Source organism: Phoxinus phoxinus, assembly GCF_949152265.1.
Source record: "Phoxinus phoxinus genome assembly, chromosome: 19".
Lineage (NCBI taxonomy): Eukaryota > Metazoa > Chordata > Actinopteri > Cypriniformes > Leuciscidae > Phoxinus > Phoxinus phoxinus.
Window position 1 is genome coordinate 5,915,602 of NC_136894.1, and position 22,965 is coordinate 5,938,566.

A 22,965-nucleotide genomic window follows, 5' to 3' on the forward strand; every position below is an offset into this window, starting at 1 on the left:
TAATATCTGCCAAGCTTCCTTTTTTTAGGACCTGATACGCCACTATGTAGGCTACGCTTGAAAATAAAATGTGGCGTTTTGAATGAACTTCTGATAATAAAATATTATCTGATAATGAGACATTTTTCTTTTTCATTCGCTTTTGAGAAGACATGTTGAAATACTTCGTTTGGTGTCATAATATGAAGCCCATATAGTCAGTCGGATTTAATGGGCGGGATTGATGGTAATTGAGAATGAGGGTGCACGCGCGTCCCATTTACGACTGATTGGAATTCATAACACACACACACATTTCACTATAAAATCTGACGTTTACGAAATGAATCAGGAGAAGAGTTTTCGGGAAGGTCTCTTTACGCGCAGATCGCAGATCACTCACATATTTACTAGTTTATTTACGAATGTTTCATGAATGAGACCCATTGTGATAGGAAAATATGGGATGAAAAAAGCCTTCGACCTGGGACTTGACCTTGTGCCACCTAAAAATCAACAGGTTTTCATATCAGAGTGCACTGACCACTAGGCTGTGGTGGCTTAAGAATTAACAGCACTTTGATAGATATTAGAAGATCCTCCTTGTGTAAAAAATACAGGGGGAACGGATTTCGACGGCTGTTTTAGGCCGTCGGATTCTGTTCCCCCTGTAAAATAAACAGCTGTCAGAATCTGTTCCCCCACTCCCATTATGAGAGGTGTTTTAGTGGCTTAAAAAAAATCTTATTTTATTTTGTGTGGGGATGGACCTTACCTGGCACCAGTTTAAATAAATATATTTTCAAGTTTTTACCTTTTATTGTGAAAGGAAAATATTGGATAAAAAAAAGCCAGCGAGCCGGGACTTGAACTTGGGTCACCTAAAAATCTTTACCTCTAAATGTCAGTGCCTAGACCACTAGGCTGTGGCAACCTTGTAAATAAACCACTTTGATAGATATTAGAAGATCCTCCTTGTGTAAAAAATACAGGGGGAACGGATTTCGACGGCTGTTTTAAGGCCGTCGGATTCTGTTCCCCCTGTAAAATAAACAGCTGTCGGAATCCGTTCCCCCACTCCCATTTTGAGAGGCGTTGTAGTGGCTTAAAAATGCTTATTTTATTTTGTGTGGGGATGGAGCTTACCTGGCACCAGTTTAAAGAAATATATTTTCGAGTTTTTACCTTTTATTGTGAAAGGAAAATATTGGATTAAAAAAAAGCCAGCGAGCCGGGACTTGAACTTGTGTCACCTAAAAAATCTTCAGCTCTTAATGTCTGGACCACTAGGCTGTGACAACCTTAGCATTCAAAGCACTTTGGTAGATATTAGAAGATCCTACTTGTGTAAAAAATACAGGGGGAACGGATTTCGACGGCTGTTTTTTGGCCGTCGGATTCTGTTCCCCCTGTTAAAAAAACAGCTGTCGGAATCCGTTCCCCCACTCCCATTATGAGAGGCGTTGTAGTGGCTTAAAAAAATCTCATTTTATTTTGTGTGGGGATGGAGCTTACCTGGCACCAATTTAAATAAATATATTTTCGAGTTTTTACCTTTTGTTGTGAAAGGAAAATGTTGGATAAAAAAAAGCCAGCGAGCCGGGACTTGAACTTGGGTCACCTAAAAATCTTTAGCTCTAAATGTCAGTGCCTGGACCACTAGGCTGTGGCAACCTTGCAAACAAAGCAGTTTGATAGATATTAGAAGACCCTCCTTAATTGTGGAGGATTTGACCACTAGGCTGTGGAGGCCTAATCATGTTCAGCACTTTGATAGATATAAGAAGATCCTCATTGTGTAAGAAATACAGGGGAATAGAATCCGACGGCAAAAAATCATATGTCAGAATCCGTTTGCATTATGAGAGGTGTTAATGTAGTGGCTTGAATAAAGGTTGATAGCAGAGAGCTGCACGGGTCCGATTTTGTAAATCCGCACCCGCCCGTACCCGCAGGGCTTAAAACCGCATCCGACCCGTTTTCCGACAGCAGCACTAGGCTAATTAAAATCCGCAACCCGACCCGACCCGCTTAAAATAGAACCGAGATCCGACCCGCACCCGAAATAAAATCAGTTTAGTCAATCACATTATAGACACACTTTTTTCAAATTTGTATTGCCTTTGGCGGCTTGCCTTAACACAAGGACAACAGCCGAAGCTGTCAAAAAGCCGATAGCCTATAGGCCTACATGGCTAACGCGTTACCACAAAACAATTCAATTTCGTCTAGCACATCAGCTTCACAATTTTATATATATTTATATATTGTTTCATCAATATTAATTATATGAGAAGTTAAAAGCAAGATCATACGTTGTGCAATATGTCGGGAGACAGAGGCAGACATTATTGACCACTTCATTATGTATAAAGCCTTTCTTTAAATTGAATTTCGTTTTGTATTAATTTTTATCTTAATTTTAATTGATGTTTTATAACCAATTGTCTGAATTTAATAAATAAGAAGTAGCCTAATAGCAGGCATCAGGACACGGAGCGGATCAACGGCGCATGAACTGGAAATTAACGAAACTCAGCGTATAAGCTACATGCCTCACAGACCTGAGAAACATATAGAAAGCTTGAAATGTGTAGCCTACTTTTAAACAAAACAATTCAAAACGAAAGAAAACAGCTCTGTCTCCTGTCCTGGCTATATTTATTCAATAATCATTAGGCTACTTTTCCCGTTTCTTTGTGACGTTTTCATGAACGAGTCATCACCTCTCAATAGTTAATATTGTTATTTGGTGTTCAGTTTATACAGGTTTTCAAATGTTATTTAATAAAAATATTATTTTTTTCCCCTGTGGCTGTGTTTGCATTAAAGGGATAGTTCACTTTGAAATTAATTTTTGATATGTTTTAGCTTACCTCAAGGACATTCAAGATGTAGGTGTCTTTGTTTCCACAGTATTTTCAATTTTGATATTTTTAGGTCAAACCATTCTTGTCTGAAAGTCATATCAAGCAGGTCTATGGGGTCCACCTCAAAGAGCATGCACAGAGAAGTCCAAATGAAACATGATTTAATGACTCGTAAATGTAAGTACACATTGATGGCCTAAGACACGAAACGAGCGGTTTGTGTGAGAAAACGAACAGTATTTATATCGTTTTTAACTCTTGTAACAAAGCCATGTCCAAGTGATCTGAGGGCGCGCGCGCTTCCTTCTGTGTGACGTGTGCGCAGAATAGACCAACGCTACTTTTGCGTCATCGAAGGGTAACGCCCCTTTTTGGGGGAAAACAAACGGATTCCCCTGAGAACAGAACTCGCTCTAGATCGCTCTAAGTTTCTTGACAGCAAAAATGGCACAAACGTACACACTCTCTTTGCCGGCCGAGGACCGTGAGCGGTATTTAAAGAAGCTACTGGATACGGGGTTACAGAGGTGTCCCTTTGAATTGTTAGAAAACTGGATTAATGACCCCACGCAGTGGCCAAATATGGACTATTCAGACATCTACCACTATCTCGTGGAATCACCAAGTAAGTAACAGTTAGCCTATTTTATTGTCATTAACACACTCACAGTATGACAAACTAGACGATGAGGCCATGTCAATAGGAGTCGATGGTTTACTTTGGATCATATTTCACTTGATTTAAGCTATTGACATAGTTTTGTTGTCGACTAGCTTAGCTATACTAACGTTAGTTAGAAAGACGAAGCTGATAGCAGCTAAGTTAACGTTAACTTACGTGATTAAGTTAGCTCTCACTAGGCACGCTACCTTGGCTGTTAACTGATTTTACTGTTGAAATAATGGCAGGCTAAGACTAAAGTGGACTTGGCTGGTTTCTACTTGTGTCTAGAAAGTGCTAACGTTAGGACTTTGAAAGTTGTAAAAAGGTTTACAGTGTACGGCAAAATATGTATGGGACATGTATTATGGGGCTGTCAAATTGGATGTTGTGACATTACGCTATCTAACCTAGAAGGCTTGATCTACTGCCGTTCGTGTTGTTACATGTAGCCCAGAGCAGTGGTCGTTGAAAAGTCATATAGGCCTAGTGCTAATCTTAAAATAGAGCAGACACCACTATAGACATAAATGATAAACATACAATGTCACTGTTTGTGTCTGACAGGCCTGTACACATCGGAAACAATGAAAAACAAAAGGTCCCTGGAGGCCCATAAGTTTTTCGTCAGTGGTTGGGTCCAGGCTGTTTTACACATAAAAACAGACAAGTGCTTTGTTTTTAAAAGCAGTGTTAAACCTTCTTGGAGGGTGACTAACAAGCCCCACAACACCTGGGTAGCTGTGGAAAATAGTGGCAAAGTTAGAGCAGCTCACTGCGACTGCATGGCAGGGTAAGAGATCCATACTGTAGTGGTTGACTTGTGCTCACGTTTTTGTGGAATTGACACTCTTTTTTTTTTTTTTTTTTACCCAAGACTAGGTGAAAGCTGTTCTCATGTGGGTGCAGTTCTGTATAAATTGGAAGCCTCAGTCCGCCTGGGCATCACCACCACTGTAAGTACCAGTATAGCCTGCCAATGGAACGCTGTTTCTACAAAAAAAGTTGAGCCATCAGAAATCCGCTCAATAGATTTTGGAGGCAGAGGCAGGAAAGTCATAGGTAAGGTCAAAAGACCCATCCCCAAAGCCTCAGCAAGCCAACAGGCACAATTTTTACAAATGCTACACGAGACAGGTGAATGTCCTGTGGTGCTGAGTACTTTCAGTAAATATGCAGGCTCCACACCACACCACTCCTGGTTTGAAACACTAACCTTTACCAAGGAAGAGGCAGACAGAGTGGAGGCAGAGACTATAACGCAGGCAGCCTGTAAGGCCTGGCGCAGGCACCGAGTAGGAAGAATCACCAGCTCTTTTGCTCACACTGTTCTTCACACTAATCAAGAGAAACCCTCAAACACTGTAATCAGAACAATCATGTCAGAGGCTAAAAACATAAATAGTCCTTACCTTAAGTGGGGAAGAGACAATGAAAAACATGCCCTAGAGACCTACAAATATGCACTGGGCATTGGCCCAGCCACTGACCAATTGTCTACCAACATATTGGTAACTGAAGATGTATGCAAAGTGCATGAAGGATTAAGAGTGGACAGATCAGGCTTTAGAATCAGCCATGAAAGACCATACTTTGGTGTATCATGTGATGCCTATGTGTCATGCGATTGTTGCGGCAAGGGTGTGGTGGAGGCAAAGTGTCCGTATAAGTGGGCAGGTCAGCAGTCAGTTAGCTGGACAGATGATGAGAAAGGGCACCTTTCCACATTGTTTTCTTTGAAGCCCAACCATGTTTACTACACTCAGGTACAGTTTACTCTGCAAAGGCAAAGCTAACCTTACGAAAAAGAAGTATACTTAAAGTTCATTTTATGAAGTATGTTTTTATTTGTATTTTTTAAATAAGCTACTCAATCAAAATAGTAAACACAAGTACAAGCCAAGAATACTTAGAATACTTAATTATACTTTTAAGTATATCTCGATCAACAAGTATAGGCCAAATATACTTAGACATTTCTGTCAGTATAAGTGAAGTATACTTAAGTGCAATTTGAAGTATATTTCTGAGAAGTACATAAAAAGTAGAATGAAAGTTCACCTTCTTATTTTTCAAATACTTTATTTTTAGTTAAAAAGAAGTATACTAATTGCACACTTGAATAAACTTCTTTTTCGTAAGGGTGATACACAAAGAAATCAGTAGCTGTCAACAGAATTGTGACATTCTTTAACATATACTGTAGGCACATTTTAATAATACTTCCTTTCCCCCTTCCTCCTTGCCAAAGGTTCAGCTGCAAATGTTTGTGTGTGCTGCACAGTATGCAGATTTTGTTACTTGGACCCCACAGCAGACCACCATCTTTAGAATCATAAAAGATGATGCATTCATTCACGGAATGGTGGACGTGATCAGCAGATTTTGGGCAAAACACATCCACCCACGATTGATGACAACAATGCTACAAAGTGAGGTGAGAAAAATAATAATCTTTTTTAAATAATCAATTAAAAAAAATAGAGACACTATTCAACATATTTTACTATTTATTTAATAATACTTTGTGCCATGTTCACAAGTGCTGCACAAACATGTACAAGTTTGTCAACAGTTGCTTTCCCTTGGTTTTTGTCCCGTGCAGACTGAACCAGACAGCGAGGGAGTGGACCATCAAGGATGTGAAAGCGACCTTTCAGCACACCAATCACCCGCTCTGTAAGGACGACAACAACAAAAAAGGAGCGCTTTTCTAAATTGACTTTTCAAATAAATGATACCTGCTAAATGATAAATAAATGATATAAATGATACAGCATTACAATAATCTAGTTTTACTTACCAATATGAATCCGGATGTTTGACTTCCTTCGGGACATTTCCACCTCTCTCCCTGGTAACTGCTTCCTCCCTTTTGTGAATGATGGTGTTAACAGCTCGACACCGAGGAGGGCAAAGTCATCCTGGAGTGTAAACCCCCTGTCTGCCAATATCTAGAGATTAAAAAAATCCACCATAATATTGCATTGTATTTGTATCTAATTTGTTCTCACCAGAGGGTGGTGATATATACATTTGCGATATTTTGATAATTTTGATATATTGCGCAGCCCTACACGTAATTCCAATTTTACCTGATCACCTGGAGAATGGTACACTGAGGACAGGAATCCTGACTGTCGAACAATATGCACATCAGAGGCCCTTCCTCCCCATCCATTTGAAATAAATGTAATACTGCCAGATGGACTGCATGCTATTAAATATTTCACTGTTGTCCATTTCTTGTAGTTAGAGTATGATTTTGCTCTAAGAAAGGATACATAATAGCAATGACATCTAGCCTTTTATTTCAATATGGGATGTGAGAGTTAGTGTTGGGCGATATGCTCCATTTGCATATCGTCCTATCGTCAGCCTGTGAGATCGGCGATACACGATATTATCGTGAGGGGGCAGGGCTTACTTATTTGATTATTAACTTGCTTTTTTACTTATTAATTTGCTTGTTTGATTACTTCGTTTTATATATGAGAATATTTTTCTATTTTGCTGGTAAAGGTGGAGTGTTTATTAATAGGCTAAATCAGGTTATTTCCCGGTATAGTGAGATAAAAAAAAAGATCAAATCATTTTGTATCTTTCTCAGAGAGTGTGTAAATACATTTCTTGTGATACTCACCTAGCTTTAAGGTTGCTGGGGTACTCTGTCCTGATTTCAAAACAATCTATGATTGTTGTGAGTCGTGGGAACTGGGCCTTCATTTCTGGAGGTATCATTGCAAAACATTCCCTATCAGGCCAGTGAACTAAAAAGGAAATTTTCGCATACATCAGATCAAGCCATCGGATAAAAATTTGTCTGACTGTTGTTTGAGGCATTTTCAGAACGTGACTTAAGAAAAAAAAGGATGGGTTTTGACGTAGTTTTATCAGTGTAATAAAAAGCTGGTCCCGCGGTGGAAGGGAGATGTAGTCTCGCCTCTTCACGAACTGGTTAAGAAATGTAAATAGGCTCAAAAACATCGTCCAGCTGAGTCCAATCATCTGTCGGCACTTTCCATCATTTTCCTCCAAAGAATAAGATGACAGGCAGTTCCTTGACTCACGCATTTCAACAGGGACATCGTCAGCATCCTTGTTGTCAACTGGGCAGTGGTTTTCATCGAGAACTAACGAGAAGAAGAAGTTGCTTTAGCCCGCACATCTAAACCCAATCCAGCTTTAGCCTGACTATCTTAATACAATCTCAACGAGTATATGTCATTAAACTTACTTGTAGGTAGATCTGGGCTCACAGCAGTCGTTTTTGCCACCTTGCGTTTGAGAAGGGGTGACGTCTGCTCACGTTTCCTGGCGTGTTTATACCGATTTAATTTCTGGTTTGGGTCTGCCACAGTACGGTGAGGAAATATTGTGGGCACAAAATCCGGGTGCAGGGGTTCTTTAACATGGCTTCCTGGAATTGGTTTAACATTGTAAAATACCGTTTCAGTACATGCTTATGGTCTCCTAGCCATAGTTCGATGCTAGCTAGCACTAACTGGCTTAGTTGGTATGGTAACGAAATTAAAGCCAGTAGCTATACTAGCAAGTACACTACTTCATGTTAAATACAGATAGTTTGGGGGTTGAATTAATTAAATAATCGGCTTACCAGTTATGAAATGTTTCCCACATACATATGTGTGAGGAGTCTTTGGGTCCCATAACCCTCCATCTGGTGCTTCCCTCTTTATCGCCTGAAGCCATAACTTTCTTCTTTCCGCTTGTTTTATTCGGCATGGTAAAGGTATACATTTTAACCCGGGGTTTTTAAAAACATTTGAGGTGCAGCTCACCACGCAACAACTTTTGGGCATGTTATTTTTGGTCTTCTGTTACCGGAGTAAAGAGAATTCAGATCGTGTCAAAATGGGGAATCCAGACCGTTTGTTTGTTTTCCCCAAAAAAGGGGCGTTACCATTCGATGACGCAAAAGTAGCGTTGGGTGCATAGATATGTATACACTAGATTTCGCATTAAAGACATTCGTTCCAATGAACTGCCGTAGCCAAGGCGACATCTAGTGTATCTATGCACCAGTCTGCACACACGTCACACACCAGGAAGCGCGCGCGCCCTCAGATCACTTGGACCTTTTACAAGGCGCCGCATCTCACTGAACCCGTGTTTATTAGACCCGCGTTTCCCCGTGTCCGACCCGACCCGCACCCGTATCCGACACAGTTGGATATTTTTCACCCGTTTGAGCAAAATTTGCGGGTCACCCGTCGGGTACCCGAACCCGTGCAGGACTCTGGTTGATAGTATTTAGTTTGAGGATGGAGGTTAACTGTCATCGTTTACATTTAAGCATTTGGCAGGTTTTTGATCCAGAGCAACGTAGATTGAATTTCATGGTACAAATTTTGTATTCTTATCAGTTTCTGCTTTCCCTGGGAATTGAACCTATGACCTTGGCATTGCAAGCACCAATGCTCTACTGTTTGAGCTACAGGACAGCTCCTTAAATAGGTTTAAATAGGTGCATCAGTTTAAGGAATAATTTTATGGAGTTTTTGCTGTTTATTATGAGAGCAGGGTACAGGATCAAGAAAAGTCACAAACTGGGGGACTTGAACTCGGGTCACCCAAAGCCCTACACTTCTTAGCACCAGTGCACTGACCACTAGGCTATAGGGGTCAATATATCAGTAACAGTTTAATAAATATTAGAAACTCATTGTGTATGAAATACAGGGGGAACAGAATCCGACGGCAAGAAAACAGCTGTCGGAATCCGTTCCCTCACTCCAACTATGATAGGTGTTGGTGTAGTGGCTTAAAAAAATGCTTATTTTATTTTGTGTGGGGATGGAGCTTACCTGGCACCAATTTAAAGAAATATATTTTCGAGTTTTTACCTTTTATTGTGAAAGGAAAATATTGGATAAAAAAAAGCCAGCGAGCTGGGACTTGAACTTGTGTCACCTAAAAATCTTCAGCTCTTAATCAGTGCCTGGACCACTAGGCTGTAGTAACCTTAGAATTCAAAGCAATTTGATAGATATTAGAAGATCCTCCTTGTGTAAAAAATGCAGGGGGAACGGATTTCGACGGCTGTTTTTTGGCCGTCGGATTCTGTTCCCCCTGTAAAAAAAACAGCTGTCGGAATCCGTTCCCCCACTCCCATTAATGAGAGGTGTTGTAGTGGCTTAAAAAAATCTTATTTTATTTTGTGTGGGGATGGAGCTTACCTGACACCAATTTAAAGAAAAATATTTTCGAGTTTTTACCTTTTATTGTGAAAGGAAAATATTGGATTAAAAAAAGCCAGCGAGCCGGGACTTGAACTTGGGTCACCTACAAATTTTCAGCTCTCAATGTCTGGACCACTAGGCTGTGGCAACCTTAGATTTCACAGCACTTTGATAGATATTAGAAGATCCTCCTTGTGTAAAAAAATACAGGGGGAACGGATTTCGACGGCTGTTTTTTGGCCGTCGGATTCTGTTCCCCCTGTAAAAAAAACAGCTGTCGGAATCCGTTCCCCCACTCCCATTATGAGAGGCGTTGTAGTGGCTTAAACGATGCTTATTTTATTTTGTGTGGGGATGGAGCTTACCTGGCACCAGTTTAAAGAAATATATTTTAGAGTTTTTGCCATTTATTGTGATAGAAAAATATGGGATCAAAAAAGTCATCGAGCCGGGACTTGAACTTGTGTCACCTAAAAATCTTCAGCTCTTAAAATCAGAGCCCGGACCACTAGGCTGTGGCAAGCTTGTAATTCAAAGCACTTTGATAGATATTAGAAGATCCTCCTTGTGTAAAAAAATACAGGGGGAACGGATTTCGAGGCTGTTTTTTGGCCGTCGGATTCTGTTCCCCCTGTAAGAAAAACAGCTGTCGGAATCCGTTCCCTCACTCCCATTTTGAGAGGCGTTGTAGTGGCTTAAAAATGCTTATTTTATTTTGTGTGGGGATGGAGCTTACCTGGCACCAGTTTAAAGAAATATATTTTCGAGTTTTTACCTTTTATTGTGAAAAGAAAATATTGAATAAAAAAAGCCAGAGAGCCGGGACTTGAACTTGTATCACCTAAAAATCTTCAGCTCTTAATGTCAGTGCCCTGACCACTATGCTGTGGCAACCTTGTAAACAAAGCACTTTGATAGATATTAGAAGATCGTCCTTGTGTAAGAATTACAGGGGGAACGGATTTCGACGGCTGTTTTTTGGCCGTCGGATTCTGTTCCCCCTGTAAAGAAAACAGCTGTCGGAATCCGTTCCCCCACTCCCATTATGAGAGGCGTTGTAGTGGCTTAAAAATGCTTATTTTATTTTGTGTGGGGATGGAGCTTACCTGGCACCAGTTTAAAGAAATATATTTTCGAGTTTTTACCTTTTATTGTGAAAGAAAAATATTGGATAAAAAAAGCCAGCGAGCCGGGTCTTGAACTTGGGTCACCTAAAAATCTTCAGCTCTTAAAGTCAGTGCCTGGACCACTAGGCTGTAGTAACCTTGGAAATAAAGCACTTTGATAGATATGAGAAGATCCTCCTTGTGTAAAAAATACAGGGGGAACTGATTTCGACGGCTGTTTTTTGGCCGTCGGATTCTGTTCCCCCTGTAAAAAAAACAGCTGTCGGAATCCGTTCCCCCACTCCCATTTTGAGAGGCGTTGTAGTGGCTTAAAAAATGCTTATTTTATTTTGTGTGGGGATGGATCTTACCTGGCACCAATTTAAAGAAATATATTTTCGAGTTTTTACCTTTTATTGTGAAAGGAAAATATTGGATTAAAAAAAGCCAGCGAGCCGGGACTTGAACTTGGGTCACCTAAAAATCTTCAGCTCTCAATGTCAATGCCTGGACCACTAGGCTGTGGCAACCTTGTAATTAAAAGCACTTTGATAGATATTAGAAGATCCTCCTTGTGTAAGAAATACAGGGGGAACGGATTGGGACGGCTGTTTTTTGGCCGTCGGATTCTGTTCCCCCTGTAAAAAAACAGCTGTCGGAATCCGTTCCCCCACTCCCATTTTGAGAGGCGTTGTAGTGGCTTAAAAAAATCTTATTTTATTTTGTGTGGGGATGGAGCTTACCTGGCACCAATTTAAAGAAATATATTTTCGAGTTTTTACCTTTTATTGTGAAAGGAAAATACTGGATAAAAAAAAGCCAGCGAGCCGGGACTTGAACTTGTGTCACCTAAAAATCTTCAGCTCTTAATGTCAGTGCCTGGACCACTAGGCTGTAGTAACCTTGGAAATAAAGCACTTTGATAGATATGAGAAGATCCTCCTTGTGTAAAAAATACAGGGGGAACGGATTTCGACGGCTGTTTTTTGGCCGTCGGATTCTGTTCCCCCTGTAAAAAAAACAGCTGTCGGAATCCGTTCCCCCACTCCCATTATGAGAGGCGTTGTAGTGGCTTAAAAATGCTTATTTTATTTTGTGTGCGGATGGAGCTTACCTGGCACCAGTTTAAAGAAATATATTTTCGAGTTTTTACCTTTTATTGTGAAAGAAAAATATTGGATAAAAAAAAGCCAGCGAGCCGGGACTTGAACTTGGGTCAACTAAAAATGTTCAGCTCTTAATGTCAGTGCCTGGACCGCTAGGCTGTAGTAACCTTGGAAATAAACCACTTTGATAGATATTAGAAGATCCTCCTTGTGTAAAAAATACAGGGGGAACGGATTTCGACGGCTGTTTTTTGGCCGTCGATTCTGTTCCCCCTGTAAAAAAAACAGCTGTCGGAATCCGTTCCCCCACTCCCATTTTGAGAGGCGTTGTAGTGGCTTAAAAAAATCTTATTTTATTTTGTGTGGGGATGGAGCTTACCTGGCACCAATTTAAAGAAATATATTTTCGAGTTTTTACCTTTTATTGTGAAAGGAAAATATTGGATAAAAAAAAGCCAGCGAGCCGGGAATTGAACTTGTGTCACCTAAAAATATTCAGCTCTCAATGTCAGTGCCTGGACCACTAGGCTGTGGCAACCTTGTAATTCAAAGCACTTTGATAGATATTAGAAGATCCTCCTTGTGTAAAAAATACAGGGGGAACGGATTTCGACGGCTGTTTTTTGGCCGTCGGATTCTGTTCCCCCTGTAAAAAAAAACAGCTGTCGGAATCCGTTCCCCCACTCCCATTTTGAGAGGCGTTGTAGTGGCTTGAAAAAATCTTATTTTATTTTGTGTGGGGATGGAGCTTACCTGGCACCAGTTTAAAGAAATATATTTTCGAGTGTTTTATTGTGAAAGGAAAATATTGGATTAAAAAAATCCAGCGAGCAAGGACTTGAACTTGTGTCACCTAAAAATCTTCAGCTCTTAATCAATGCCTGGACCACTAGGCTGTGGCAACCTTAGAATTCAAAGCACTTTGATAGATATTAGAAGATCCTCCTTGTGTAAAAAATACAGGGGGAACGGATTTCGACGGCTGTTTTTTGGCCGTCGGATTCTGTTCCCCCTGTAAAAAAAACAGCTGTCGGAATCCGTTCCCCCACTCCCATTATGAGAGGTGTTGTAGTGGCTTAAAAAATTCTTATTTTATTTTGTGTGGGGATGGAGCTTACCTGCCACCAATTTAAAGAAAAATATTTTCGAGTTTTTACCTTTTATTGTGAAAGGAAAATATTGGATCAAAAAAAGCAAGCGAAACGGGACTTGAACTTGGGTCACCTAAAAATCTTCAGCTCTTAAAGTCAGTGCCTGGACCACTAGGCTGTGGCAACCTTGTAATTCAAAGCAGTTTGATAGATATTAGAAGATCCTCCTTGTGTAAGAAATACAGGGGGAACGGATTTCGACGGCTGTTTTTTGGCCGTCGGATTCTGTTCCCCCTGTAAAAAAAACAGCTGTCGGAATCCGTTCCCCCACTCCCATTATGAAAGGTGTTGTAGTGGCTTAAAAAATGCTTATTTTATTTTGTGTGGGGATGGAGCTTACCTGCCACCAATTTAAAGAAATATATTTTCGAGTTTTTGCCTTTTATTGTGAAAGGAAAATATTGGATTAAAAAAATCCAGCGAGCAAGGACTTGAACTTGTGTCACCTAAAAATCTTCAGCTCTTAATGTCAGTGTCTGGACCACTAGGCTGTGGCAACCTTAGAATTCAAAGCACTTTGATAGATATTAGAAGATCCTCCTTGTGTAAGAAATACAGGGGGAACGGATTTCGACGGCTGTTTTTTGGCCGTCGGATTCTGTTCCCCCTGTAAAAAAAAACAGCTGTCGGAATCCGTTCCCCCACTCCCATTATGAAAGATGTTGTAGTGGCTTAAAAAATGCTTATTTTATTTTGTGTGGGGATGGAGCTTACCTGACACCAATTTAAAGAAAAATATTTTCGAGTTTTTACCTTTTATTGTGAAAGGAAAATATTGGATCAAAAAAGCCAGCAAGCCGGGACTTGAACTTGGGTCAACTAAAAATGTTCAGCTCTTAATGTCAGTGCCTGGACCACTAGGCTGTGGCCTTGTAATTCAAAGCACTTTGATAGATATTAGAAGATCCTCCTTGTGTAAAAAATACAGGGGGAACGGATTTCGACGGCTGTTTTTTGGCCGTCGGATTCTGTTCCCCCTGTAAAAAAAACAGCTGTCGGAATCCGTTCCCCCACTCCCATTTTGAGAGGCGTTGTAGTGGCTTAAAAAAACTCATTATATTTTGTGTGGGGACGGAGCTTACCTGGCACCAATTTAAAGAAATATATTTTCGAGTTTTTACCTTTTATTGTGAAAGGAAAATATTGGATAAAAAAAAGCCAGCGAGCCGGGAATTGAACTTGTGTCACCTAAAAATCTTCAGCTCTCAATGTCAGTGCCTGGACCACTGTGGCAACCTTGTAATTCAAAGCACTTTGATAGATATTAGAAGATCCTCCTTGTGTAAAAAATACAGGGGGAACGGATTTCGACGGCTGTTTTTTGGCCGTCGGATTCTGTTCCCCCTGTAAAAAAAACAGCTGTCGGAATCCGTTCCCCCACTCCCATTATGAAAGATGTTGTAGTGGCTTAAAAAATGCTTATTTTATTTTGTGTGGGGATGGAGCTTACCTGACACCAATTTAAAGAAAAATATTTTCGAGTTTTTACCTTTTATTGTGAAAGGAAAATATTGGATCAAAAAAGCCAGCAAGCCGGGACTTGAACTTGGGTCACCTAAAAATCTTCAGCTCTTCATGTCAGTGCCTGGACCACTAGGCTGTGGCAACCTTGGAAATAAAGCACTTTGATAGGTATTAGAAGATCCTCCTTGTTAAAAAATACAGGGGGAAGGGATTTCGACGGCTGTTTTTTAGCCGTCGGATTCCGTTCCCCCTGTAAAAAAAACAGCTGTCGGAATCCGTTCCCCCACTCCCATTATGAAAGGTGTTGTAGTGGCTTAAAAAATGCTTATTTTATTTTGTGTGGGGATGGAGCTTACCTGGCACCAGTTTAAAGAAATATATTTTCGAGTTTTTACCTTTTATTGTGAAAGAAAAATATTGGATAAAAAAAAAGCCAGCGAGCCGGGACTTGAACTTGGGTCACCTAAAAATCTTCAGCTCTTAATGTCAGTGCCTGGACCACTAGGCTGTAGTAACCTTGGAAATAAAGCACTTTGATAGATATTAGAAGATCCTCCTTGTGTAAGAAATCGTGAGATCGGGTTGGAAATACAGGGGGAACGGATTTCGACGGCTGTTTTTTGGCCGTCGGATTCTGTTCCCCCTGTAAAAAAAACAGCTGTCGGAATCCGTTCCCCCACTCCCATTTTGAGAGGCGTTGTAGTGGCTTAAAAAAATCTTATTTTATTTTGTGTGGGGATGGAGCTTACCTGCCACCAATTTAAAGAAATATATTTTCGAGTTTTATTGTGAAAGGAAAATATTGGATAAAAAAAAAGCCAGCGAGCCGGGACTTGAACTTGGGTCACCTAAAAATTTTCAGCTCTCAATGTCAGTGCCTGGACCACTAGGCTGTGGCAACCTTGGATATCAAAGCACTTTGTTAGATATTAGAAGATCCTCCTTGTGTAAAAAATGCAGGGGGAACGGATTTCGACGGCTGTTTTTTGGCCGTCGGATTCTGTTCCCCCTGTAAAAAAAAAACAGCTGTCGGAATCCGTTCCCCCACTCCCATTATGAAAGGTGTTGTAGTGGCTTAAAAAATGCTTATTTTATTTTGTGTGGAGATGGAGCTTACCTGACACCAATTTAAAGAAAAATATTTTCGAGTTTTACCTTTTATTGTGAAAGGAAAATATTGGTTCAAAAAATCCAGCGAGCCGGGACTTGAACTTGGGTCACCTAAAAATCTTCAGCTCTTAATGTCAGTGCCTGGACCACTAGGCTGTAGTAACCTTGGAAATAAAGCACTTTGATAGATATTAGAAGATCCTCCTTGTTAAAAAATACAGGGGGAACGGATTTCGACGGCTGTTTTTTGGCCGTCGGATTCTGTTCCCCCTGTAAAAAAAAACAGCTGTCGGAATCCGTTCCCCCACTCCCATTTTGAGAGGCGTTGTAGTGGCTTAAAAAAATCTTATTTTATTTTGTGTGGGGATGGAGCTTACCTGCCACCAATTTAAATAAGTATATTTTCGAGTTTTATTGTGAAAGGAAAATATTGGATAAAAAAAAGCCAGCGAGCCGGGACTTTAACTTGAGTCACCTAAAAATTTTCAGCTCTCAATGTCAGTGCCTGGACCACTAGGCTGTGGCAACCTTAGATATCAAAGCACTTTGATAGATATTAGAAGATCCTCCTTGTGTAAAAAAATACAGGGGGAACGGATTTCGACGGCTGTTTTTTGGCCGTCGGATTCTGTTCCCCCTGTAAAAAAAACAGCTGTCGGAATCCGTTCCCCCACTCCCATTATGAAAGGTGTTGTAGTGGCTTAAAAAATGCTTATTTTATTTTGTGTGGGGATGGAGCTTACCTGACACCAATTTAAAGAAAAATATTTTCGAGTTTTACCTTTTATTGTGAAAGGAAAATATTGGATAAAAAAAAGCCAGCGAGCTGGGACTTGAACTTGTGTCACCTAAAAATCTTCAGCTCTTAATCAGTGCCTGGTCCACTAGGCTGTAGCAACCTTGGAATTCAAAGCCTTTGATAGATATTAGAAGATCCTCCTTGTGTAAAAATGGCAGGGGGAACGGATTTCGACGGCTGTTTTTTGGCCGTCGGATTCTGTTCCCCCTGTAAAAAAACAGCTGTCGGAATCCGTTCCCCCACTCCCATTATGAAAGGTGTTGTAGTGGCTTAAAAAATGCTTATTTTATTTTGTGTGGGGATGGAGCTTACCTGACACCAATTTAAAGAAAAATATTTTCGAGTTTTACCTTTTATTGTGAAAGGAAAATATTGGATCAAAAAATCCAGCGAGCCGGGACTTGAACTTGGGTCACCTAAAAATCTTCAGCTCTTAATGTCAGTGCCTGGACCACTAGGCTGTAGTAACCTTGGAAATAAAGCACTTTGATAGATATTAGAAGATCCTCCTTGTTAAAAAATACAGGGGGAACGGATTTCGATGGCTGTTTTTTGGCCGTCGGATTCTGTTCCCCCTGTAAAAAAACAAACAGCTGTCGGAATCCGTTCCCCCACTCCCATTTTGAGAGGCGTTGTAGTGGCTTAAAAAAATCTCATTTTATTTTGTGTGGGGATGGAGCTTACCTGACACCAATTTAAAGAAATATATTTTCGAGTTTTATTGTGAAAGGAAAATATTGGATAAAAAAAAGCCAGCGAGCCGGGACTTGAACTTGGGTCACCTAAAAATCTTCAGCTTTTAAAGTCAGTGCCTGGACCACTAGGCTGTGGCAACCTTGTAATTCAAAGCAGTTTGATAGATATTAGAAGATCCTTCATTGTGTAAGAAATACAGGGGGAACGGATTTCGACGGCTGTTTTTTGGCCGTCGGATTCTGTTCCCCCTGAAAAAAAAACAGCTGTCGGAATCCGTTCCCCCACTCCCATTTTGAGAGGCGTTGTAGTGGCTTAAAAAAATCTTATTTTATTTTGTGTGGGGATGGAGCTTACCTGCCACCAATTTAAAGAAATATATTTTCGAGTTTTATTGTGAAAGGAAAATATTGGATAAAAAAAAAGCCAGCGAGCCGGGACTTGAACTTCACCTAAAAATTTTCAGCTCTCAATGTCAGTGCCTGGACCACTTGCTGTGGCAACCTTAGATATCAAAGCACTTTGATAGATATTAGAAGATCCTCCTTGTGTAAAAAAATACAGGGGGAACGGATTTCGACGGCTGTTTTTTGGCCGTCGGATTCTCTTCCCCCTGTAAAAAAAACAGCTGTCGGAATCCGTTCCCCCACTCCCATTTTGAGAGGCGTTGTAGTGGCTTAAAAAAATCTTATTTTATTTTGTTTGGGGACGGAGCTTACCTGGCACCAATTTAAAGAAATATATTTTCGAGTTTTTACCTTTTATTGTGAAAGGAAAATATTGGATAAAAAAAAGCCAGCGAGCCGGGACTTGAACTTGTGTCACCTAAAAATCTTCAGCTCTCAATGTCAGTGCCTGGACCACTAGGCTGTGGCAACCTTGTAATTCAAAGCACTTTGATAGATATTAGAAGATCCTCCTTGTGTAAAAAATACAGGGGGAACGGATTTCGACGGCTGTTTTTTGGCCGTCGGATTCTGTTCCCCCTGTAAAAAAAAAAACAGCTGTCGGAATCCGTTCCCCCACTCCCATTTTGAGAGGCGTTGTAGTGGCTTGAAAAAATCTTATTTTATTTTGTGTGGGGATGGAGCTTACCTGGCACCAGTTTAAAGAAATATATTTTCGAGTGTTTTATTGTGAAAGGAAAATATTGGATTAAAAAAATCCAGCGAGCAAGGACTTGAACTTGTGTCACCTAAAAATCTTCAGCTCTTAATCAGTGCCTGGACCACTAGGCTGTGGCAACCTTACAATTCAAAGCACTTTGATAGATATTAGAAGATCCTCCTTGTGTAAAAAATACAGGGGGAACGGATTTCGACGGCTGTTTTTTGGCCGTCGGATTCTGTTCCCCCTGTAAAAAAAACAGCTGTCGGAATCCGTTCCCCCACTCCCATTATGAAAGATGTTGTAGTGGCTTAAAAAATGCTTATTTTATTTTGTGTGGGGATGGAGCTTACCTGACACCAATTTAAAGAAAAATATTTTCGAGTTTTTACCTTTTATTGTGAAAGGAAAATATTGGATCAAAAAAGCCAGCAAGCCGGGACTTGAACTTGGGTCACCTAAAAATCTTCAGCTCTTAAAGTCAGTGCCTGGACCACTAGGCTGTGGCAACCTTGGAAATAAAGCACTTTGATAGATATTAGAAGATCCTCCTTGTTAAAAAATACAGGGGGAACGGATTTCGACGGCTGTTTTTTGGCCGTCGGATTCTGTTCCCCCTGTAAAAAAAAAACAGCTGTCGGAATCCGTTCCCCCACTCCCATTATGAGAGGCGTTGTAGTGGCTTAAAAAAATCTTATTTTATTTTGTGTGGGGATGGAGCTTACCTGCCACCAATTTAAATAAATATATTTTCGAGTTTTTACCTTTTATTGTGAAAGGAAAATATTGGATTAAAAAAAGCCAGCGAGCCGGGACTTGAACTTGGGTCACCTAAAAATCTTCAGCTCTTAATGTCAGTGCCTGGTCCACTAGGCTGTGGCAACATTGTAATTCAAAGCACTTTGATAGATATTAGAAGATCCTCCTTGTGTAAAAAATGCAGGGGGAACGGATTTCGACGGCTGTTTTTTGGCCGTCGGATTCTGTTCCCCCTGTAAAAAAAACAGCTGTCGGAATCCGTTCCCCCACTCCCATTATGAAAGGTGTTGTAGTGGCTTAAAAAATGCTTATTTTATTTTGTGTGGGGATGGAGCTTACCTGACACCAATTTAAAGAAAAATATTTTCGAGTTTTACCTTTTATTGTGAAAGGAAAATATTGGATAAAAAAAAGCCAGCGAGCTGGGACTTGAACTTGTGTCACCTAAAAATCTTCAGCTCTTAATCAGTGCCTGGACCACTAGGCTGTAGCAACCTTGGAATTCAAAGCACTTTGATAGATATTAGAAGATCCTCCTTGTGTAAAAATGGCAGGGGGAACGGATTTCGACGGCTGTTTTTTGGCCGTCGGATTCTGTTCCCCCTGTAAAAAAAACAGCTGTCGGAATCCGTTCCCCCACTCCCATTATGAAAGGTGTTGTAGTGGCTTAAAAAATGCTTATTTTATTTTGTGTGGGGATGGAGCTTACCTGACACCAATTTAAAGAAAAATATTTTCGAGTTTTACCTTTTATTGTGAAAGGAAAATATTGGATCAAAAAATCCAGCGAGCCGGGACTTGAACTTGGGTCACCTAAAAATCTTCAGCTCTTAATGTCAGTGCCTGGACCACTAGGCTGTAGTAACCTTGGAAATAAAGCACTTTGATAGATATTAGAAGATCCTCCTTGTTAAAAAATACAGGGGGAAGGGATTTCGATGGCTGTTTTTTGGCCGTCGGATTCTGTTCCCCCTGTAAAAAAAAAAACAGCTGTCGGAATCCGTTCCCCCACTCCCATTTTGAGAGGCGTTGTAGTGGCTTAAAAAAATCTGATTTTATTTTGTGTGGGGATGGAGCTTACCTGCCACCAATTTAAAGAAATATATTTTCGAGTTTTATTGTGAAAGGAAAATATTGGATAAAAAAAGCCAGCGAGCCGGGACTTGAACTTGGGTCACCTAAAAATCTTCAGCTCTTAAAGTCAGTGCCTGGACCACTAGGCTGTGGCAACCTTGTAATTCAAAGCAGTTTGATAGATATTAGAAGATCCTCCTTGTGTAAGAAATACAGGGGGAACGGATTTCGACGGCTGTTTTTTGGCCGTCGGATTCTGTTCCCCCTGAAAAAAAAACAGCTGTCGGAATCCGTTCCCCCACTCCCATTTTGAGAGGCGTTGTAGTGGCTTAAAAAAATCTTATTTTATTTTGTGTGGGGATGGAGCTTACCTGCCACCAATTTAAAGAAATATATTTTCGAGTTTTATTGTGAAAGGAAAATATTGGATAAAAAAAAAGCCAGCGAGCCGGGACTTGAACTTGGGTCACCTAAAAATGTTCAGCTCTCAATGTCAGTGCCTGGACCACTTGCTGTGGCAACCTTAGATATCAAAGCACTTTGATAGATATTAGAAGATCCTCCTTGTGTAAAAAAATACAGGGGGAACGGATTTCGACGGCTGTTTTTTGGCCGTCGGATTCTGTTCCCCCTGTAAAAAAAACAGCTGTCGGAATCCGTTCCCCCACTCCCATTTTGAGAGGCGTTGTAGTGGCTTAAAAAAATCTTATTTTATTTTGTGTGGGGACGGAGCTTACCTGGCACCAATTTAAAGAAATATATTTTCGAGTTTTTACCTTTTATTGTGAAAGGAAAATATTGGATAAAAAAAAGCCAGCGAGCCGGGACTTGAACTTGTGTCACCTAAAAATCTTCAGCTCTCAATGTCAGTGCCTGGACCACTAGGCTGTGGCAACCTTGTAATTCAAAGCACTTTGATAGATATTAGAAGATCCTCCTTGTGTAAAAAATACAGGGGGAACGGATTTCGACGGCTGTTTTTTGGCCGTCGGATTCTGTTCCCCCTGTAAAAAAAAAAACAGCTGTCGGAATCCGTTCCCCCACTCCCATTTTGAGAGGCGTTGTAGTGGCTTGAAAAAATCTTATTTTATTTTGTGTGGGGATGGAGCTTACCTGGCACCAGTTTAAAGAAATATATTTTCGAGTGTTTTATTGTGAAAGGAAAATATTGGATTAAAAAAATCCAGCGAGCAAGGACTTGAACTTGTGTCACCTAAAAATCTTCAGCTCTTAATCAGTGCCTGGACCACTAGGCTGTGGCAACCTTACAATTCAAAGCACTTTGATAGATATTAGAAGATCCTCCTTGTGTAAAAAATACAGGGGGAACGGATTTCGACGGCTGTTTTTGGCCGTCGGATTCTGTTCCCCCTGTAAAAAAAACAGCTGTCGGAATCCGTTCCCCCACTCCCATTATGAAAGATGTTGTAGTGGCTTAAAAAATGCTTATTTTATTTTGTGTGGGGATGGAGCTTACCTGACACCAATTTAAAGAAAAATATTTTCGAGTTTTTACCTTTTATTGTGAAAGGAAAATATTGGATCAAAAAAGCCAGCAAGCCGGGACTTGAACTTGGGTCACCTAAAAATCTTCAGCTCTTAAAGTCAGTGCCTGGACCACTAGGCTGTGGCAACCTTGGAAATAAAGCATTTTGATAGATATTAGAAGATCCTCCTTGTTAAAAAATACAGGGGGAACGGATTTCGACGGCTGTTTTTTGGCCGTCGGATTCTGTTCCCCCTGTAAAAAAAAAACAGCTGTCGGAATCCGTTCCCCCACTCCCATTTTGAGAGGCGTTGTAGTGGCTTAAAAAAATCTTATTTTATTTTGTGTGGGGATGGAGCTTACCTGGCACCAATTTAAAGAAATATATTTTCGAGTTTTATTGTGAAAGGAAAATATTGGATAAAAAAAAAAGCCAGCGAGCAGGGACTTGAACTTGGGTCACCTAAAAATCTTCAGCTCTTAATGTCAGTGCCTGGACCACTAGGCTGTAGTAACCTTGGAAATAAAGCACTTTGATTGATATGAGAAGATCCTCCTTGTGTAAAAAATACAGGGGGAACGGATTTCGACGGCTGTTTTTTGGCCGTCGGATTCTGTTCCCCCTGTAAAAAAAACAGCTGTAGGAATCCGTTCCCCCACTCCCATTATGAGAGGCGTTGTAGTGGCTTAAAAATGCTTCTTTTATTTTGTGTGGGGATGGAGCTTACCTGGCACCAGTTTAAAGAAATATATTTTCGAGTTTTTACCTTTTATTGTGAAAGAAAAATATTGGATAAAAAAAAGCCAGCGAGCCGGGACTTGAACTTGGGTCACCTAAAAATGTTCAGCTCTTAATGTCAGTGCCAGGACCACTATGTTGTGGAAACCTTGTAAACAAAGCAGTTTGATAGATATTAGAAGATCCTCCTTGTGTAAGAAATCGTGAGATCGGGTTGGAAATACAGGGGGAACGGATTTCGACGGCTGTTTTTTGGCCGTCGGATTCTGTTCCCCCTGTAAAAAAAAACAGCTGTCAGAATCCGTTCCCCCACTCCCATTATGAGAGGTGTTGTAGTGGCTTAAAAAAATCTTATTTTATTTTTTGTGGGGATGGAGCTTACCTGCCACCAATTTAAAGAAATATATTTTCGAGTTTTTACCTTTTATTGTGAAAGGAAAATATTGGATCAAAAAAAGCAAGCGAAACGGGACTTGAACTTGGGTCACCTAAAAATCTTCAGCTCTTAAAGTCAGTGCCTGGACCACTAGGCTGTGGCAACCTTGTAATTCAAAGCAGTTTGATAGATATTAGAAGATCCTCCTTGTGTAAGAAATACAGGGGGAACGGATTTCGACGGCTGTTTTTTGGCCGTCGGATTCTGTTCCCCCTGTAAAAA

General features: G+C 40.5%; 2 protein-coding genes across 5 annotated transcripts; one reads left to right on the forward strand and one right to left on the reverse strand.

Moving 5' to 3' along the window:
* The first annotated feature begins 3,037 nt into the window (after positions 1-3,037).
* LOC306987524 (uncharacterized protein) lies at positions 3,038-6,729 on the forward strand. Of its 3 annotated transcripts, none has more exons than XM_079591867.1 (5): positions 3,038-3,474; positions 4,078-4,303; positions 4,388-4,466; positions 5,762-5,947; positions 6,116-6,729. In XM_079591867.1, the coding sequence occupies exons 1-5, from the start codon at positions 3,294-3,296 to the stop codon at positions 6,191-6,193; spliced, it is 750 nt and encodes a 249-aa protein (XP_079447993.1). In that variant the 5' UTR covers positions 3,038-3,293; the 3' UTR covers positions 6,194-6,729. The 3 variants fall into 3 exon arrangements, with proteins under 3 accessions (XP_079447993.1, XP_079447994.1, XP_079447992.1); XM_079591868.1 differs by having other exon boundaries at positions 3,182-3,474; positions 5,762-5,942; positions 6,116-6,302; XM_079591866.1 differs by lacking the exons at positions 5,762-5,947; positions 6,116-6,729 and having other exon boundaries at positions 3,182-3,474; positions 4,388-5,475.
* Positions 6,334-8,455, reverse strand: LOC306987525 (uncharacterized protein; the record flags this gene model as incomplete). Of its 2 annotated transcripts, none has more annotated exons than XM_079591870.1 (4): positions 8,129-8,455; positions 7,748-7,930; positions 7,154-7,643; positions 6,334-6,464 (listed from the first exon to the last, which is right to left on the reverse strand). In XM_079591870.1, exons 1-4 carry the CDS (start codon positions 8,331-8,333, stop codon positions 6,401-6,403), a joined length of 942 nt encoding a protein of 313 aa, XP_079447996.1. In that variant the 5' UTR covers positions 8,334-8,455. The 2 variants fall into 2 exon arrangements, with proteins under 2 accessions (XP_079447996.1, XP_079447995.1); XM_079591869.1 differs by lacking the exon at positions 6,334-6,464 and adding an exon at positions 6,510-6,780.
* Positions 8,456-22,965: the final 14,510 nt, after the last annotated feature.

What these genes read in the sequence shown, in the direction of transcription:
- LOC306987524 (XM_079591866.1), top strand. Translation starts at nt 3,294, where the DNA reads ATGGCACAAACGTACACACTCTCTTTGCCGGCCGAGGACCGTGAGCGG. An exon ending in CTATCTCGTGGAATCACCAA is followed by an intron (nt 3,475 to 4,077) that starts GTAAGTAACAGT and finishes TGTGTCTGACAG; the next exon opens with GCCTGTACACATCGGAAACA. An exon ending in CACTGCGACTGCATGGCAGG is followed by an intron (nt 4,304 to 4,387) that starts GTAAGAGATCCA and finishes TTTTTACCCAAG; the next exon opens with ACTAGGTGAAAGCTGTTCTC.